The sequence below is a fragment of the Artibeus jamaicensis genome, unplaced genomic scaffold, assembly GCF_021234435.1.
Source record: "Artibeus jamaicensis isolate MK-2021 breed Jamaican fruit bat unplaced genomic scaffold, CSHL_Jam_final contig_755, whole genome shotgun sequence".
NCBI lineage: Eukaryota > Metazoa > Chordata > Mammalia > Chiroptera > Phyllostomidae > Artibeus > Artibeus jamaicensis.
In genome coordinates this window covers 1684598-1702312 of record NW_026521950.1, presented here as the reverse complement: position 1 = coordinate 1702312, position 17715 = coordinate 1684598, and the positions used below count along the sequence as shown (strand labels likewise).

General features: G+C 63.4%; 1 protein-coding gene across 2 annotated transcripts; it reads left to right on the top strand.

The window, feature by feature from the left end:
• Positions 1 to 962: 962 nt before the first annotated feature.
• On the top strand, positions 963 to 14854 carry VSTM2B (V-set and transmembrane domain containing 2B). Of its 2 annotated transcripts, XM_037144787.2 has the most exons (5): positions 963 to 1088; positions 1635 to 1819; positions 2690 to 2719; positions 3889 to 4357; positions 14573 to 14854. In XM_037144787.2, exons 1-5 carry the CDS (start codon positions 1019 to 1021, stop codon positions 14659 to 14661), a joined length of 843 nt encoding a protein of 280 aa, XP_037000682.2. In that variant the 5' UTR covers positions 963 to 1018; the 3' UTR covers positions 14662 to 14854. The 2 variants fall into 2 exon arrangements, with proteins under 2 accessions (XP_037000682.2, XP_037000685.2); XM_037144790.2 differs by lacking the exon at positions 2690 to 2719.
• The last annotated feature ends 2861 nt before the right edge of the window (positions 14855 to 17715 follow it).

Genomic DNA, 17715 nt, shown 5'->3' with positions numbered 1-17715 from the left:
CTTTTCTCCCCGAGCCCGGGCGCCCACCCGCTCGCCATGGCCCGGGCCTGGGACAAAGGGCGGTGCGGCTCGTCGCCCAGACCGGGGTAAGGAGTTAAGGGCGGGGGTCTGCGGAGAGAGCCCCGGGACGCGCCGCGGGCGGGGATGAGCGGTCGTCTCCCTAGACGGAGTTTGGGTGGGAGGACCCCCCAGCCGCAGCGGGGGCGGGGCGGGCCGCGCTCCAGCCCGAGAGACTGGTTTCAACAGGCGACCCCCGCGGGGCCGAGGGGGGCGCTCCGGGACGGGGGCGGTGCCGGCTGCGCGAGCAGTGGGGAGGGGAGCGGAGGGCGGGGTGATGCGGCGGCGGAGGCGGCTCCGCGCTCGGCCACTGACCGCCCCCTCCCTTCCCCCCTTCCCCCCTTCCCTCCTCGCCGCTCTCCGGGTCCGCCACGCCGGTCCCGCTGTCCCCTCGCTGCGCTGGGTCGGACGCCAGGTCTGCGCGCCGCGGCTGAGCGCCCACTCGCTTTGCGGTGAGAGCCGCGGAGGGACCGGCGGGGGCGGCGACGCGAGAGCCAGGCGGGAGGCGGAGGAGGTGGCAGCCAGGAGCGCAGCCAGGAGCCCGAGAGGCGGAATTCTGCTCGCGGCTCCGAGGCCCGCGCTCCCTCGGCCAGGGATGGGTCCCGACGCGGCCCAGCCCCTGCCCGGCCTGCCCGGCAGAGACTAACCTGCGGTTCCTCATCGTCCTGTGGACGCGGAGGTACAGGGAGGCCCGGAACCACCGCCTGTAGCCCCAGGCGGGACCTGGCGTTCTGCGCACCCCGCGCAGCGCCCCTAGCCGGAGCCGCGCCGGGCCAGCCGGCGAGGCAGCGGGGCTGATTGGCGGCCGCTGGCGGCCGGGGGAGGGGGCGCTGCACGCCGGGCCATGGCAGGTTCCGAGGCGTCCTAGCTCGAGCCCCAGCCGGATCCGAGCCTGGGTTGCCGCCGCCGCCGCCGCCTCTCCGCGCCCCGGGTCTCACCGCCGCCGCGCCCCCCTCGGGAAATGGAACAGCGGAACCAGCTCGGCGCCCTCGGATACCTGCCGCCGCTGCTGCTGCTCTTCGTGGCCGACGGTGAGCGCGGGAACTTTGCTGCCTGGGGGATCGGGGGTTCTCTCCAGGGCCACTGGAGCCAGCCTGCCCCGGTCGCCACAGCGGAGGAGGAGGAAGAGAAGGGGAAGGCTTCACCTTCTGGAGCCATTCCTGCGTGCAGCCCGGGCCGCAGGGGTAGGGGGCACAGAACAGCAAAGTGTCGCCACCGCAGCGCGCCCGGGTCATTGGGAGCGGGACCCGGGCTCCAGCTGCGGAGAGGCGACGTGCAGAGCTCGGGAGTTGGCACACCCCAGCGCAGCCCGGCTAGTGCAGTGGGAGGCAGCCAGAAGCGTTAGCCCCTCGGGGCGCCGGGGCGGCCCCGGAGGGAAGCAGCCTGCGGCGGTTGTCGGTCACAGCGGCGACCCGGCCGAGCTCTAGAGAACTTTGCTGGCGCCTGGGCCACGCGTGGAGCCTCAGGGTGGGAAGCACAAGGCCCGCGATCCTGAGCCAGGCGTTTCACTTTGGGTTGACCCAGGCCCCCCACCTCCGCCCCGCAGTTAGTCACGCCTCTCTCTTCCCCGCCCCCAGCGACATTTACCGAAGTCCCCAAAGATGTGACAGTACGGGAGGGAGACGACATCGAACTGCCCTGCGCGTTCCGCGCGAGCGGAGCCGCCGCCTACTCGCTGGAGATCCAGTGGTGGCACCTGGAGGAGCCGCCCCGGGAGCTGCTGCAGGGCCTGGCGCTCAGCGCCCCGGGTGCCCGGAGCAAGGTGCGGCCCGAGGCCCTGGGGCAGGAAACCCCATCTCCCCCCTCCCCTTCCCCCTCCCCCTCGCCACTGTTACCTCCAAATCCTGTTCACCCATTCACTCTCCCCAGACCCTTCCAGAAGTGCGCACCAAGCCCATAAAGGGCCACACTTCACCCAGTTTGCCTGCTCTTTCTGGCTGACCGTGGTCCCAGCGTCTGACGGGCGCTGGCTGCTGGAGGGGGACCCCTTTCCCTGCCTTCTGTCGCTCCGAGGGCCGCGGCGCCCAGGCCAAATTGTTACTCTCCTCTGCGCCTGGATTCCAGAGGCCCACAGAGCACGTGCACAGGGCAGCCCCCAGGTCACCTCCAGGGAGGGCCCCACAGCCCCTGTGCCTCTTCACCCACAGTCTCTGATGCACACCGGTGCACACGCATGCACACATGTGCACACAGGGTCCCACCCTGAGTTACCACTCACGTCTACCACTGAGCCCTATCCCCATACACTGGCCCTCCCATCTAGTTTCCTATAAGGTTTAGAGAAATAAAGTTTAGAGAAACATGGCCAGAGTGGGGACGCTCCCCGCCGCTGGCCTTCCAGCCTCCCCTCTTTGGCCGGCAGGGGTGCAGGGCCACCCTTCCTGGGCCAGGCTCCACGCTTGCGGCACGCCCTGCTTCCTTCCGGGAACACTCCTGGAAATCCCAGTGTCTCCCGTGCATTCGGCCCTGGCCGCCCCTGATCCCTTCCCTGCACTCAGCCACCCTGGCCACAGCCCAGCGTGTTCAAGTCCCAGCCCTCCTGCGGAGGGTCCCCCTGCCAGAGGCTCCTCTGCGTCCCCTGAGCCTGAAGGCCGAGAGCCTAATGTCCCTTCTCTCCCTCTTTGCATTTTAGGTAACAAATAAGGATGCAACTAAAATCAGCGTAAGTGTGGAGCCCAGCGTGGGCCGCGGGGGACCCCTGCTGGCCGCCTCGCGCCCTGCAGCCTCCTCCCTGTGAGAAAGGCTCCGCGGACGGGCACTTTCTTGCATTGGCGGCTGCTTGGCGTGTCCAGGCGCCATCTGTTGCCAGCAGCGGGATTGGTTTCTCTTTTGTATAAATCGAGGGCCCCAGGCTTGACTCCCCTTCCTCCCCTCTGTGCTCACCTGTACACCTCTCCTTCGTCCACGTAGGCCCTGCGGGTCTGCCTGAAACACCTCTCTGGCCTTTCTCCCCCAGACTAGGGTGGCTGCTCCTCCGTGGTGGGGAGGGGTTGGGGGGGTCCCTGCCCTGGCTGGTGGGCCTCGCCCCGCCCCCCACACTCCCAGGGCCCTTGCTGGGGCTGCAGGCCCCAGGTCGAAGTGCCTGGTATTGTGGGCTCGCAACGGGGGCAGGCAGTCTCGCCTGGCTTCCCAGAGCTGGGGCTGGTGGGGTGTGTAACTCGGGGGAGATGCGCCCCAGTTGTCCCAGTGGGAACGTGCAGGCCTCAGGGCCTGGAGACTACCAGAGCCAGGTTCAGAGGTGAGGGGGTCCCTGGGTGTGGGGCCAGGGCCGCAAACCGGGTGCTTCCCCGTGTCCCCACCAGGCCAGGGAGGTGGGGGGTAAGTGCCTTGTACTGGGAGTATCGGGCTGACCCAGCCAGGGCAGGTTCCTAAGTAGCCAAGGGCCAGGGGGGGCCAGCAGCAGCAGCCTCGAGGTCCTCCCTCCTTGGGAGGGCTGGGGGTTAGTTGTACAGGGCCCGGGATATGTGAGCAGGTAGGTATACATGCGTCCTCCGAGGGCAGGGTGGCTTCCTGCGGCCACCACTCTGGGCCCCGGGGTTCGGGGGTGCAGAGATGTCAGTGGGGGCAGGGCTGAAGGCCGGGCCTCAGAGCACTGCGGCCTGTTTAGACCTGGGGAGCCTTCGGCTACGGGGACACGGTGCAATGGGCAGGGCAGCCCAGGTCCAGACAGAGTTGGGAGCCCCATGCCACAGGGGAGACCCCGGGAAGAAGGACACCTGGGTTCCAGGCGGTGGGCACAGCTTGGGGGAGGGGCGCTGCGCATGGGGGCGCGCTGGTGGGCGTGGGCAGCCTGCTCCTCCGGGCCTCCGACCCCAGTCTGCCCTCTTGCAGACCGTGCGTGTCCAGGGCAACGATATCTCTCACCGGCTGCGGCTCTCCGCGGTGCGGCAGCAGGACGAGGGCGTGTACGAGTGCCGCGTGTCCGACCACAGCGACGACGACACGCGGGAGCACACGGCCCAGGCGCTGCTGCGCGTGCTCTCGCGCTTCGCACCGCCCAACATGCAGGCCGCGGAGGCGGTGTCCCACATCCAGAGCAGCGGCCCGCGACGCCACGGCCCGGCTGGTGCCTCCATCGCCAGCCACGTGGGCACCACCGGCGCTGCGGGCCGCACCACCTCGGAGCCCAGCTGTGGTGACAGGAGCCCGCCTCCCCGGAGCCCACCTGCCGCCGCTGCATCCACGGCCCACACAGCCCCCGCCGCCACCACCACCTCCGCCGCGGGCGCTGCAGCCGCTGCTTCATCTGCATCGCCGCCCCCGGGCCAGGCGGTCCTTCTGCGGCAGAGGCATGGCTCAGGTGGGCGCTGAGAGGGCGTGCTGGCCTGGCTGCATGGTGGGGTGAGCCCAGGGATGGCCGTGCGGGTCATCTGCGTGTGCGTCCCGTGGTAGTTGGTAACTTGGGTGCCCCTGGACTTGGGTTGGCAGCCTGGCTGGGGTTCTCCTTGTTGTTTTCCTGTCTTGAGTGTTCGCTACCAGAAGCCTTCCCGCGGCGTACTTGTGGATGTGCGAGCCGGAGTGTGGGGAACCTCTAGATGCGGGCTGGGTGTGTCTGGATGCCGCCTGACCCCACTGAGCCGTGTGGGTGGCCAGCAGGTAACCTCTGGGGTAGCCTCTGTGGTCTTTGTGGACACCCGGGGTCACTCAGACACAGGCTATGCTGTGAAGTGAGTCAGCCCAGCGGTGTAGGGCCAGGCTCCTCCATCTGGCTGGGGAGTTTCCTGTCCATTTAGGACAGCTCTGGCGGCCCAGACAAGCAAACCCGGAAGGCCAGCAGTTTTAACACTCGTGAAATACATTGTTTCTGGTTCACAGCAAGTTCCACTCTGGACTGGGCAGAGTGGTGGCTGTGCCCCAGGCAGTCATTCAGGGGCCCAGATGCGAGAGACAGTGCCACCTTCAACCAGTGGCTTCCAGGGTCACTCACTCTGGGGGGGCACCAGCACGCAGCCCACAAACAAAGGAGAGGCTGCATTGCTCGCTCAGGGGCTACATTGTACATAGTTAATGGATTTCCTCCTGATGCATTTAGAAGGGTTCCAGGCCTTTGTCATTCCTGGAAGATGGAGAACAATTAGCTTCTGCCGTCATGTTGGTCGGGCTGCCTTCTCTCGGAGAGGGAGACAAGCTGGTGCAGGGCCCAGCTGAGAAGTGGAAAATGTTGTTACTTCCTCCCTTGTTCAGGGGCCAGCACTCAGATGCCTCCATCAGCATGGCTGCAAGGCAGGCTGGGAAATGTAGTCCTGGCTGCATCACACTGCAAGGGGAGTGTGACTCCTGGGGGAAGTTAGCCGTGTCTGTCTAGCTCGCAGTTCGTGCCCTGGAAAAGTGCTTAGCTGACTTGAGGCTTGTTGGTGCAGAAAAGGCCCTTCTGTGCCACCCTCTTGGGCTCCAGCAAGTAGGCTCATGTCTCAGCTGGGACACGCCTCAGGGCGAAGGGGAGGCTTGGGAAGGCCAGTGTGCAAGCTGTGTGACTGTAGGCAAGTGGCCGAACACCTAGAAACACATTTCTCCATCTGGAAAGCAGACGAGGCAATCCCTGACCTCCAGGGGGTGTTCACTGTGGAAATGCTGTATGCATGTGGTTGTTGACCATGTCAGTGCTGCTCTGGCTGGACAGGGGTGCAGGAAATAAAGCTGGGGGGCTGGCAGCTGGAGGCCAGGCTCTGGAGGCAGCAGAGTCCGTGAAAGGCTCTCGTCCAGGATGCGCAGTGGGAAAGTGGCCTTTGAGAGGGGCCTGGGCTGTGCCCAGGAAAGCGTTCCTGAGGCCAAAGTCCAGCACTCACTCCTGCGGAGGCTGCCTCTCCCCCAACCGCAGCCTGAGCCCTGGAGCCCTGCCTCAGCCAATCTGACTGCTCTGCACATCTGGTCAGAGATCCAGTCTCCAGCCCGGCCCCAGGCAGCTGACCCCCATGGCAGAAAACCCTGTGTGGAAGGTGGCCAGGACCGTGGCTGGTCTCCGGGAGCAAGGGGAGGAGGTAGTCAGCAGGACCCGGAGAGGCCAGTCTGATAAGAGTTGTGGCCTCGGTGGAGAGACACAGCCAATTCTCTGCTGCCCAGCAGGGGCCTCACTCGCCTCCTGCTCCTTCCCTGCTTCCCTGCTCCTGCCAGGGCCTCCCTCTGGGAGCTGCGGGGGGGGGGGGGTGCGGCCTATGAGGGGACCCCCCCAGAACTCAGGATGGAATGGAGGAAAGTGGGTGGCCAATCTGGGGGCACCAAGGGAACACCCCAGCTCTCAAAGGGGGTGGACTGATTCCACCCCACCCTGATTCCGGGGCAAACCCAGAGCTGAGTCCCTAATGAACAAGGTGGGCACGGGCCTGGGGCAGGTGGATGCTCTGGCTGTTTTGGTTTGGCAGTTCCAGGGCTGGCACCAGCCTACCTGCCCGCATGTCACCTGGTGAGCGACTGCTCCTGGGGGGGAAACCTGAAATCCGGGGGCGAGGCTGTGCTGCGGTTTTCCAGGTGTGCTCCTTCAGTAATGCTGGGTCGGGGGTGCGGGGGGGGCACCTATGTGAACCTCTGTCCTTCAGCTGCTGCGTAGCCAGAAAACCCTGCCTGCCCCCTGTGTGCGCCCAAAGCAGCCGGACACACATTTTGCGCTAAAAGTTTATATGCGAAAACTCATTTATTTCACATCTCAGTTGTCAAGAGACGTTCTGATATTTGTGCTTAAAAATAGCCTGGACTGGTCGAGCACAAGAGAGACGGCCCGGGAGATGGGGGTCCTGCTTAGCCACGTCCGTAAGTCTGGCCCCTGATTAATCTGAATGCTGACCTCTTTTTCATGAGCCATTTGTTGCTGGTTGCCATCTCCAGAAAAAAGCAAAACGGAGTCCCTCCCAGACAAACCCTTTAAACCAGGAGAGGTGCCGCGTTGGAGCCGAGCTCGGCCCCTGAGAACACCATTTGTGAGGACCCCTCACGTGTGGGCTGGAGGCCCCCCGCCGCAGGGAGCTGGGGATCAGGTCTCTGGCGTGTGAACCTCTAATTAGCCTTGGGCGCCGGCTGCAAGCAGAGGCCCCCGGGCACAGCTGTTTGTGGCACCGGCTGCCTGGAACCCACACAGAGAATGGTCTCTCCGTGTTTCAATGAACAATGAGAGAAAGACGGCCAAGGCCATGGGTGTGTTGGCATCGGAGAGGCTGCTACCTCCAGGAGCCATCGAGGGGAGCATCCTTGGGTGTTGCCATGGCAACTGTAGACCACGCACAGAGGGGGCTCCAAGCAAGAGGGTCACTCTGCACCCTTGCCCCTGGTGGATGACGGAGCCGGCAGAGATGGCACAGCAGGTCGGGTGTGGCCACCTGCCCTTCCCACTGCCCCGGACCCTCGGGGACCTGAAACCATCACCTGAAATCAACACTTCCCCCAAACTCCGATCCGGTTTGAGGCTCGTCTTCAAAGAGGAAGTGAATCTGGGGGGAGTTGCCCCAGGAAATCAAGCCCCTGCAAGGAACAAGCAAAGGATTTCATAAAGGATGTTGCTGGGCCTCACAGCCGGCGAGAGGTGCGCCCTCCCCGCTGACAGTGGCCAGTGTGGGGCATTACCGGCCACGCACCATCCTCTCATCAGGGTTGCCATGAGCAGGGACCGGCGATGGCCACCACAAGCCCCACTGAGGAGCGTCAGGGCATCCCCGTGACTCCAGGACAGAGCCATCTGTCTCAGTCCCTATCCGGCTGAGGCAATCAGAGGAGGCTTCCTGTAGCTGGTGTGATTTCAGGGATCTTTGTTTTTCTGTGTAGGTCAGTCCTCGAAAAGTTTCTGAAGGCCTCACCTACCCCCTCCTCCTCCCTGCACCTCCTAGAATGAGAAAGTCACACCAAATGGAGTGGCCTTTGTCCGTCACTGAGTGTTCGGTCGGGTCACGGCACAGCCATTCTCTCAGCAGCTGGGAAACCCCCGAATCGAGGACAGAACAGCTGCACTATGATTGTAATGAGGACAAATAACACAGACGTTGCCTCTGACTGAACGCCTACCGAGTGCCCCATGTGTGTCCCGCGGCTTCCCCCCTGCGTGCGGCTCTGCCTCCCTCCCCCTGTCTCAGGTCATCAAACAGCCCGCTCCCTGGGGCCCAGAGCCCTCCCTCAGCGGGGTGGCAGTCTCCTCGAGACGAGTGAAGAGCAGTCTTTCTAAATGTCACCGGGAGCCAAACCCAGCAAGAAGCTTCTCATTAAACCTGCCAGGTGCACATTTTTTTGAAGCTCTGAATGTGAAGGCGTCCCAGAGCACCCGCGGGCACAGCCGAGGTCAAGTGCCTCTGTAATGCGATATCGATTAGCTCTGCCCCACGTGGACAGAGGCAGGGGCTGAGCTGGGGCCCGAACACCTGAGCTTCCTGGGAGACGCAGGCTTGCTCTCAAGACACCTTTGCAGCCCAGAGGGACAGAGTACCATCTTTTCTGTCCCCATCTTTTCTGTGCTGTCACCAGGCGTCTCTTGGAAACTTATCCAAGGCAGTGAGAAGCTTCCCTTTGTCTTACGTAAGGGCTGCAGGCACAGGGGCCAGCCCCAGGAACCACCAGCCTGAGCCCGATCCTGTTCATCCTCGGTGCCGGCACTCACACCACGACGGAGTCCCCGATTTGGCCTCCTCTGGGTCAGGGTTCAGTGGCCGTTGGGCAGTGAGCCGTGGACGTAGCTTCGGGAGGTGCTCAGCCGCACAGCCAGAGCATGAGGCCTGCGCATTTCAAAGCTTTTCCCCACCATCACCGCGCCCGTGGGCTCTGCCCTGGGCAGCTGAGATGTGGCTACTTTGCCAGAAGGGTGGATATGGCCAGGAAAGCCAACTGACCGTAGGGCCCCAGTGCCCAGTGAAGAGCGAGGCCCCGGGAAGTGACCCAGGCAAGGCCAGCCCTCCCAGGGGCTGCCCACTGTGCCAGGGGAGACAGAGCGCAGACCTGAGAGAGACTGCAGACAGTCCGGGGGAGGCTCGACTCCCCGCCCTTTCTGACCGTCTGGTTCTTCTGACATTTCGGATCCTCCTTGCCGTTCAGCTGGCTCGCAGGCAGGCCCGGCTCTGAATGCCACACGTCTTCCCGTGTTGGGGCCTTGCAGCAGCTCCGGCCACCCAGGATCACGCCCAGTCCTTGACTTCATAAGAACCGCGCCGCTTGCCTCCCATGCCATCCGGCTGCATTTGAACCCTGACCCTTCGGCAGTTCCTGCATCTGTGATCGTCTGGTTGTCACCAGTGCCTGCGCCAGAGAGTGAGTGGCAGGGTCAGCCACCCACAGAGAGAGCCGAGCTCCGCACACGGCTGCGTCTGGAACGTGCTCGCTGGGTGGCGGCGGCAGCAGTGATGGCGGCGGTGGCTGTGGGACTGGCTGGCATGGACTGTCCAGGGCTCCGTCATGGGCCCACTGGCTGCTCCCCTGCTCCGGCCAGAGACCTCCCTCTGAGACCTTCGCCCTCCACTCTCGCTGTGAGCACGGAGCTGGGGGAGACAGGAGGAAGTGATGGGCCTTCCGGCCAGAGAGCACCATCAGGGCTGCAAAAGGCTGGGAGAGCAGCTGATTTTGTCTTTCCCTCTCTGTGCCATTTCTTCGTCAGGGCTTTATTTAATTTTAGGTAGGGGGAGAAACATCGATGGGCTGTCTCCTGCACGCACCCCAACCAGGCCCAGAACCCACAGCCCAGGCAGGTGCCCTGACCAGGAATTGAACCTGTGACCTTTCGCTTTCTGGGGCCACGCCCAGCCCACTGAGCCCCTCCAGCCAGCGCAGCCAGTGCCATTCCAAGTGGGAGAACAGGAAGAGGGGAAGACGCCACACCCTGTCCTTGCCTGGAGCTGCTATTTTCCACGAGTCAGGTGCCCAGTGAGCAGTTCACCGTGGCTTCTCGTGTCCACGGCAAATGACACCTGCCGCTGTGTGGGCCTGGCCACACGGCCCTGCTGTGCCTGCTGCCTCCTGCAGGGGGCGTCGGTGGCCGGGGGGAGGAGTGGTGTGGAGCGTGGGCGGGGGAACGGAGTGGATATGGGGAGACCACGTTAGAAGCAGTGATCCAGCCCGGACCCGGCAGGGCGGGCGCACTGTCTGGATGGAGGGGTGGGCTGAAAAACAAGTAGCTGAGGGGGAGCGAGGGGGTGGAGGAGAGACTGGCCGGCTGGCAGGACGGGGTGGGCGTGCAGGGAACGGGAGCGGGAAGGCGTGTGCACACGGGTGCAGGCTGGGTTTTGCAGAACGAGTGGTTGGGGCCGCAGACGTGCTGTCCCGCCCGAGTCGACCAGGAAGGAGGCCTCCGGGAGAGAGGTCCCAGCTGGTGGCGTAGCCCAGAAGTGCTCATCCTGCCCCAGCCCCCACCGTCCCTCCTGCCGAGGGAGGGAGCAAGGGCCCCCGTCTCTGCTGGATGCCGGGTATGCGGGTGGACGCGGCCAGGCTGAGATTGGATTATTATTATCCACGTGAAAGTGAGTGTAGAGACACTTCCCCAAGCATCTAACAAACTGAATCTCCAGGGGGGCAGACGAGTCACGGGGGCCGCATGAGGGACTGATGTAACAGAAACACACCGGCAGCAGTAACTCGAGGCGCAGCCCGGGCTGCGGAGGCGCACTGGCCACGGGCAGCTCCTGGGCAGCTCCTGGGCGCTGATTTTATGTAATGAGCACCTGTTACAGAATTTTCAGAGCAGGGTCCCTGGGCAATTAAAACCGCGTTAACCTTTTCAGTGAAATCGCGTTTCCAAAGACAAGGTCTCTGTGGGAAACATGAAGGCAGGGTCTGGAGGGAAGGCCCAGCCCCTGTGTCCTGGGCCTCGGGCCTCTGGCCATCTTTCCTGCCTTGGCTTGGCCGGGCCCACCCAGCTCTGCTGGGCGGGGCACTGAGCTGCCTCCATTGAGTAGGCATTGATTGAGTGCCTACTGTTTGCCTCACCGGAGGGATCTGGGGCACATTGTGCCTTGAGGGACAAAGGCCGGGGAGGGGATGAGTTGGATTACAACTGGACTGTTACCCCCACGGAGTGGTGGGGTCTGTGAAACGGGCCCCCAGCGCCCACTGGTCCATGGGTTTCAGACCCGTAACAGGCCCCAGATAGCCTCCCATGAGTGGTTCCCAAATGGAGGTTTTTGGAGCCCTGGGCCCCCAGCTGTACCCCCAGCTTCACACAGGGCACTTCTGCTCCGAATGGTTTCAGATGTTGGGGTTCCAGGCAGAGGTAGCTTGAAAAGGGGGTCCTATTGCTTCAAGGGCTCGGAAGCAACTGGTAGAGTCCAGAGATTTACACAGTTACCGATGTATCTGAGTGTGAAAGTTACACAAAGTATCCAATGCATCTGACCACGTTTCTGTATTTTAAAAAGGTCTGCATGACGTCACTTTCTGAGGGAGGAATTCGAAGTGGTTTGTGTACAGAGCGACCTGCACCTCACAGAACAAGGATTGGGGGAGGGGAAGGGGTGGCAGAGTGGAGCTCACTGGAGAACTTAGGGGGGCGCACAGGGTGTGGGCGTGAGAGGTGACGGCACTGTGACGGCGGCCGGCCTTGAGGATCCAGCCTCGTGTGCGACCCTGGTGCCGTCACTGGCGCCTGGACCACACGGGGACGTCTGAGCGACACTTGTGTTTGTTCGTGTGACAGGTGTTTTGAGAGCGTTGCCGGGTGCAGGCAGGAAGTGTGGTGACAGGGGTCCGGGCCTTCCCGTGCTTCACCCCAGGGAAGACACGGGTCACAGGGTGGACACACCCCGGGCTGCTCAGGTGGAGCCCAGAAACGGACTTGGTCTGGAGGTCCTCAGATGGGCCGGGCAGGGGGTTAGGTCTCCGACCTCAGGTGAGGTCGTGGGGGGTGTGACGTCTGCTTTGCATTGGCCTCTGGCTGGGGGCTGGGTTGGGTTCCTGGGCGGCCCTGTGGTCTCTGCCCCATCCCTGGTATGGTGAGGGGGGTTAGAGGCCCAGGGGTCGCCTGGGACGAAGGGGACATCCAGCCAGGGGGACAGCATGAGCCATGAGCGGGAGGCCAGGAGTCAGGGCCGGGGCGGTTCAGGCACAGGCAGGGTCAGGAAGGCTGTCCAGCCAGGAAGGAGCCTGGATTCTATTTGTAGGGGCCTGGGTGCCGTGCCCACCCACCACACACACCACCTTCGCAGGTGTCACCCCCCCCCCCCGGCTTTGTCCTGCAGCCCAGGGCTGGGCCCCGACAGGACGGCAGCTGGCCGAGCACAGGCCGAGGGGCCCACATCTCGTCCACTCTCCTGCCCCTCCGCCCTCACACGCAGGTTTTCTCCCAACGTCTCCATTCCCTTCACACCCCAGCGGCCTCTGTGGTTCCCCGTCTTTGCCTGGTTACCAGCACATGTTAATTTCACAGCAGAAATTAATTCTGTCCAGTTCTGGGGGCTCGATTACTCCTCGCTGACTCCCTCTGAATAAAGATCCTCAAAGAGGCTTTAATTGAAACGCCAGTGAGGGCCTCCATGCCAGGCAGCACCTGCCCACTCAGTGGGACTGCTCGGCCAGCCGGCCTGCCCAGCACAGAGAGCCACGGGGTGGGCATGGGTGACCGTCAGGAATGTCACAGTCCCACGGCCACATAGGGACAAAGGCGGGTCGGAGGCCTGGTTTGCTGGATCCCACGCAAGAGCTGGCAAACTCAGCCACTTAGGGCCAGGCTGGGTGGTGGGGACAAGGCAGCAGGCTGGGCAAAGGGAGGCCCGGCTGCACCAGGGGCTGGGGCAGACCTGGCGGCCACCCTGGGCCCCGGTTGGGGTTGGAGGGGAAGGGGAGCATGGGGACCTCTTCCAAGAAGAGCCGGGGCTGCCGGCCTCAAGGCTCCGTGGGAAAGCCGGCCTGGGCGCGGGGTCCTGGGCCCTCCCAGCAGATGGAGAATCTCTGTTTTTAGGTAAAAGTCCACTGGGCATTACATGTTTGATTGTGAATTAAAGTCTTTAAGACTCTGTGTGCACTAAGCCAGACCCTTCTGCAGACCAGACAGAGTCCTCAAGTGGCTTCCTGGTCCCTGTCCCCAGCCCCTGGGCTCCGAAGGAGTCGGTGCTTTGCGTCCCCTGAGGCAGGGATGGGGAGGGTGGGGGAAATGGTGAAGAGAAGTGAGGGGTCCACCTCCAGGAGAGCCCCCGACACTGTGCTTGGCTCTGGCCAGGGTCTTCTGGACCACACCCAGGCCCCCCAGACTGTGGCCAGAATGACTCTGATGTGCTCCCTCTGCTGGACTCCACAAGCCCCCCCAAAACCCGGAAAGGGCCTTCTGGCACCCTGGCCCCGGGAGGTGCCACAACGGAGCCTTCTCCTTGGCCAGGTTCAGCCGCCTGCCCCACGCATGCTCGGAGGGGCCCCAGGACGGAGCCGAGTGGGGGAGCAGGTGTAAGAGCTGTCTGCACCCAGTTGCTGCAGCCAGACAGGCCTGCGCCTCTGTGCGAGGCGGAGGTCCAAGTGCACTGCGGAAGGCCGCAGAGCCCAAGTGTTGCCGCTTGGGGTGGGCCCACTCCTCGCCTCGCAGGGGCCGCAGAGGGGGCCGCCCAGGGCACAGACGGCAGTCAGCCCTCAGCCAGGACACCCCGCCTGTCTCGCCAGCTTCTCAGCCCCCACCCCGTTTCTGTGGGCGGGGCCAGCCCCCAGGTGTGTTGGGTCAGCGCTGGCTCCTCTCATCCCTGAAATGAATCTTGTTAAAGCTGCAAGGACGACAAGCAGCCTCTGAGCAACCCCAGACCCGGGGGTGCCGTCTCCTGGCTGCCGCTCCTAGGCTACCAGCTGGCCTGCCGTGCTCAGCCCCCGGCAGGGAGGGGCTGCAGCCCTGTCCTGGCCTCTGCTGGCGTGATGGACTGCCCACCCAGCAGGGGCTGAGGGGACCATCTGTGGCAGCGGTGTGTCCGGGATTCTGGCATCTCCTCTCACGGACCCTGGGGGAAGCACCCTGCCTTCCTGGGAGAAGCCTGGGCTTGCTGGGCTGCCTTTCCTCTGCTTCCAACAGATGAACACCCCGACCACAGACAGTTGGAGAGCTGGGGGCAGGCCAGGGGCCCGAGGTGGTGACCAAACTGGAGCACCAGGTGGGAGGGGCCTCCCGCCAGAATGGTGCCAGGGCCACTCCTCAGGGACACGAGCCCCCTCTCCACCACGAACCAGGGATTTGAGCTCCCAAGTTTGACCCCAAGCACAGGACTGGCACAGAACCATGCGGGTGCCCAGCTGTGCGGTTCAGGCATGAGTTGGAGGGGCTGGAGTCGGGTGCAATCATGGAGACTCTCTGGAGGAGGTGTGGGGGGAGGGGCGGGCCTTAACCTCTGAGGGCACTTCGTGGGGTAGTAGTACTGGGGGCAGGGGTGGGAGAGGGAGCACACTGTCTTTTTATTCAATGAAAACGAGGCTGGGACTCGGCCTCCTCTCTAGCACAGATCATTTGAGGCTGGACACCCTGCTGTCTGACCAAGCCGGTCCCTGAAATCAGCTGCCACGCAGAGGCCAGGGTGCGGGATGTTTCGTGGACCGGTCCCCGTGCAGGCCTTGAACCAGGTGCCCAGTAACCCTGCCGTTTTCTGGTCCCCTGCAGGCACCGGCCGCACCTACCCCGCGGACCCGCTCCTGTCCCTGCTGCTGCTGGCCCTGCATAAGCTCCTGGGCCTGCTGGCGGGGCACTGACGGGCGCTGCGTCGAGGTCCTGCGTCCCTCCGTGGGGCCACCCTGCTGGCCCGGCCCCCTGGGCGGAGGGCAGACCATGTCGCTGATGGACACAGAGAGACGGAGAAAAGCATGACAAAGTCCACGTGGAAAACAAATCGATAGAACTCGGGGGAAGTTATGCCGACATCGAGCGCCTGAACTAACACGTCCACTTTCCACACGAGGCGGGGTCTGGGCTTGGCGCCTGGGGCTGGCTGGTCTCTGCTTCCTGACATTTTCTTTTCTCCACATAACCTCCAGGTCTTCATTTTGCACGAACCGTCGAGCCGCCATCTCCAGGATACGTTGGGGAAAATGCTGGCTCACCACCTTTCTGACAAAGCAAACTATTTTCAGTAGATTGCTGTGTTTAGGGACTTATTTTCATTTACTTTTGGGGGGCTTACCTTTTTTATTAAAGTAAATTATTTCTTTCGAGACATTTTGATTAAAAAAGATACATCATATCATTAATTGAAATTCACTGTCAATAGTATTTATTTTTAAATAAACACCGGAAACAAGTCCCGACACTTGTTTCTGCACTGTATTGTATATTGCTGAATAACAGTTGAATAAAAAACGACTTTGAAATAAGCTCTCTACAGGCATGTGTGAATGCCAAGCCTTGGGCCGTCCTGTTGGTGGGGCCAGCTGCCAGCTCTGCTGGAGGGCAGCCCGGGGCACCTGGCCCAGGAGAACTCACCCAGCCTCCCCCAGGGACAGGGGACCTCGGGGAGCCAAGTGACCCCCCCAGCCAGGGTCCCGCAGGAGAGGAGTTCGCTGGGCAGAGGTGTGGTATCAATCCAGTCGGCCTTTCTCCTTTTAAATCCATGAGCCGACCCATGAGCCTGCTGGGAGAACATACATCCAGGTGCATTTGCTGTCACTAAAGTCACTGCTGGTTGGAGGGGAAACCTGGGCCCACGCGGGGCCTCCTTCCACACTCTTTCTCCCTGCATCTGGGGATGGTTTCCAGCCTCTGAAACGTGTGCGTTTGGGGCAGACAGACGCGCATCGGGGACTGGGGTTCTTCACCCCCGGACAGGGTCGCATGCAGGGCCCGATCTCCTGGATTTGTCCCAAACCCAGCGAGTGTTTAAACCAGCTGCGTGTCGGTGAGGTTGCTCACGGACACCGTGTCTCCTGGGCCAACTCTGGGTTCGGATCGCGCCTCCTGCGTCCCCGCGACGGGCCCTGGCCAGTGAGCTGTGCACAGAAGGGGCAGGCCTGACTTCCAGTCCAGGCATTTGGTTGCTCGTGCAAGACCCAGGCCTTCTTTCCCTGGGAGAGGAGGGCTAGACGACCCCCGACGGTCAACACAGAAAGTACGTTCTGGGGCGGCCTGAGTCCCTCGGTTCCGCGGAGCGCAGGGCCCCCCAGCGTGGAGTGTCGAAGAGTGCGTCACTGTGAAGCCACGCCCATCCCGCCCCCGCCCTCCGAGCTAGGGTGTTGCCGCACAACCTGGCCCCGCCCACCCGCTCCGGCCGGAGGAAAAGACGGGCGCCTTCGGGCTGACCCCGGCGCAGGGACCCCCAACGTGGCGCGGGCGGGCGGGCGGGGCCGCTGCTCCGGTGGATGCAATAAGTGATCTCTCATCTCATCTCTATTGATCTATTGATCAGCGCCATGGAGCTGTAGCTCTGACGACCTCGTGGGTCTGTCCGGAAGGATCGGTGCTCTTCTCGGTTCAGTCAGTACCACCTCAGGCTAATGTGCAGGCGAACACCCGCCGTCTGTGCAAGAAAGGAACGCGGCTCCCAGCGACGCCAGGTGGAGTGGAGGCGACGTGCCCGTGACGGGGTGGCGCTGCTCCAGGCTGCTCCAGGGACGGGCCGGGGGTGGGGGCCGTGTCCCATCACAGCAACCCTTCAGCCAGGCCCCCGCCCGGGGGCCACGGGCCCCACGCTGCTCGCGGGGGAGGAGGCAGGTGTGCGCTGGGCCTCAGCCCCGCGGCTGTGCTGGCTCTGCACGCACGGAGGAACGGGCCCTGAGGTCTCCTACCGGGACCAGAATTTCTGGAAAGGAAATCGCGGGTGAGGCTGGGCACCTTCGCTGAAGGGGGAGCTTGGCGCCGCCGAACAGAAGAGAGTGGAAGTCAGGCTGAGGCTGAGGAGAAGGGGGGTCCCCAGGAGGCCACAGCAAACCCCTCAGACCCCAGGGACCAGTGGCCCTGCTCGGTCAGTGCCAGGGATTCAAAGGAGGATCTGGCCAGGCGTGGGCCCGCGGTTCCACAAGCAGGTGGGTGGGCACCCGGGCGCGTGCTCCCTGGGGTCCCCGTGGAGCACTCCAAGTTGAGGACAAAGAGTGGGGAGCCTGCGCGGAGTGTAGGGGGACACACCAATCAGGAGGAACGAGTACCCACCAAAGACAAAGCCATGGGTTCGAACGCACCACCCAGAACACCTTTTCCTGTGGATTTTATTTGAAACCCAGTACAGTGGCATTTGAGCCGGGCCTTCAGAGGCCTCCCTGCCTGTCCCTGGTGCCTGGAGAGTCCCCATCAGACTCAGACGCAGCCGGGTCCCCCTGCACCGGAGCTGCTGTCCTCTGGGCCAGCTTGGCACTTTCTCCCGGTGGCCGTCACCGGAAGGGGTGGTCTCCTTCGTCTTTCCATCAGGCGTGTTGAGCTGCGGGAACAAGAGCCCGTGGGTCTCCGGACATCTGAGCAAAAGGTAGCCTGAGGGGCGTCTCAGCCCACCCACAGTCCAGACGCCCCTCTGGGGAGCGCGGTGCCACCCAGCGGCAGGGACGGGGGGTGGGGGGACATCCGGGAGGCAGACAGCACCTCCCTGCATGAATCAGAGAGCCCTGGGGACAGATGTGGGGGGGCTGGGCACACAAAACACAGATGACAAGGAGCACTGCGCTCAGACACAAACCGCAGGCTCCTCGGAGCCCGGGCCTGCGTACAGGCCTGGGGACACGGGAGGCGCAGACGGGCAGCGTGGAAAACGAAAATCGGTCACGTGGATGAGAACGTGCCATTCCCCCCGAAATGGATGAGGCGGGGACTAAGCAAACGGTCTCTCT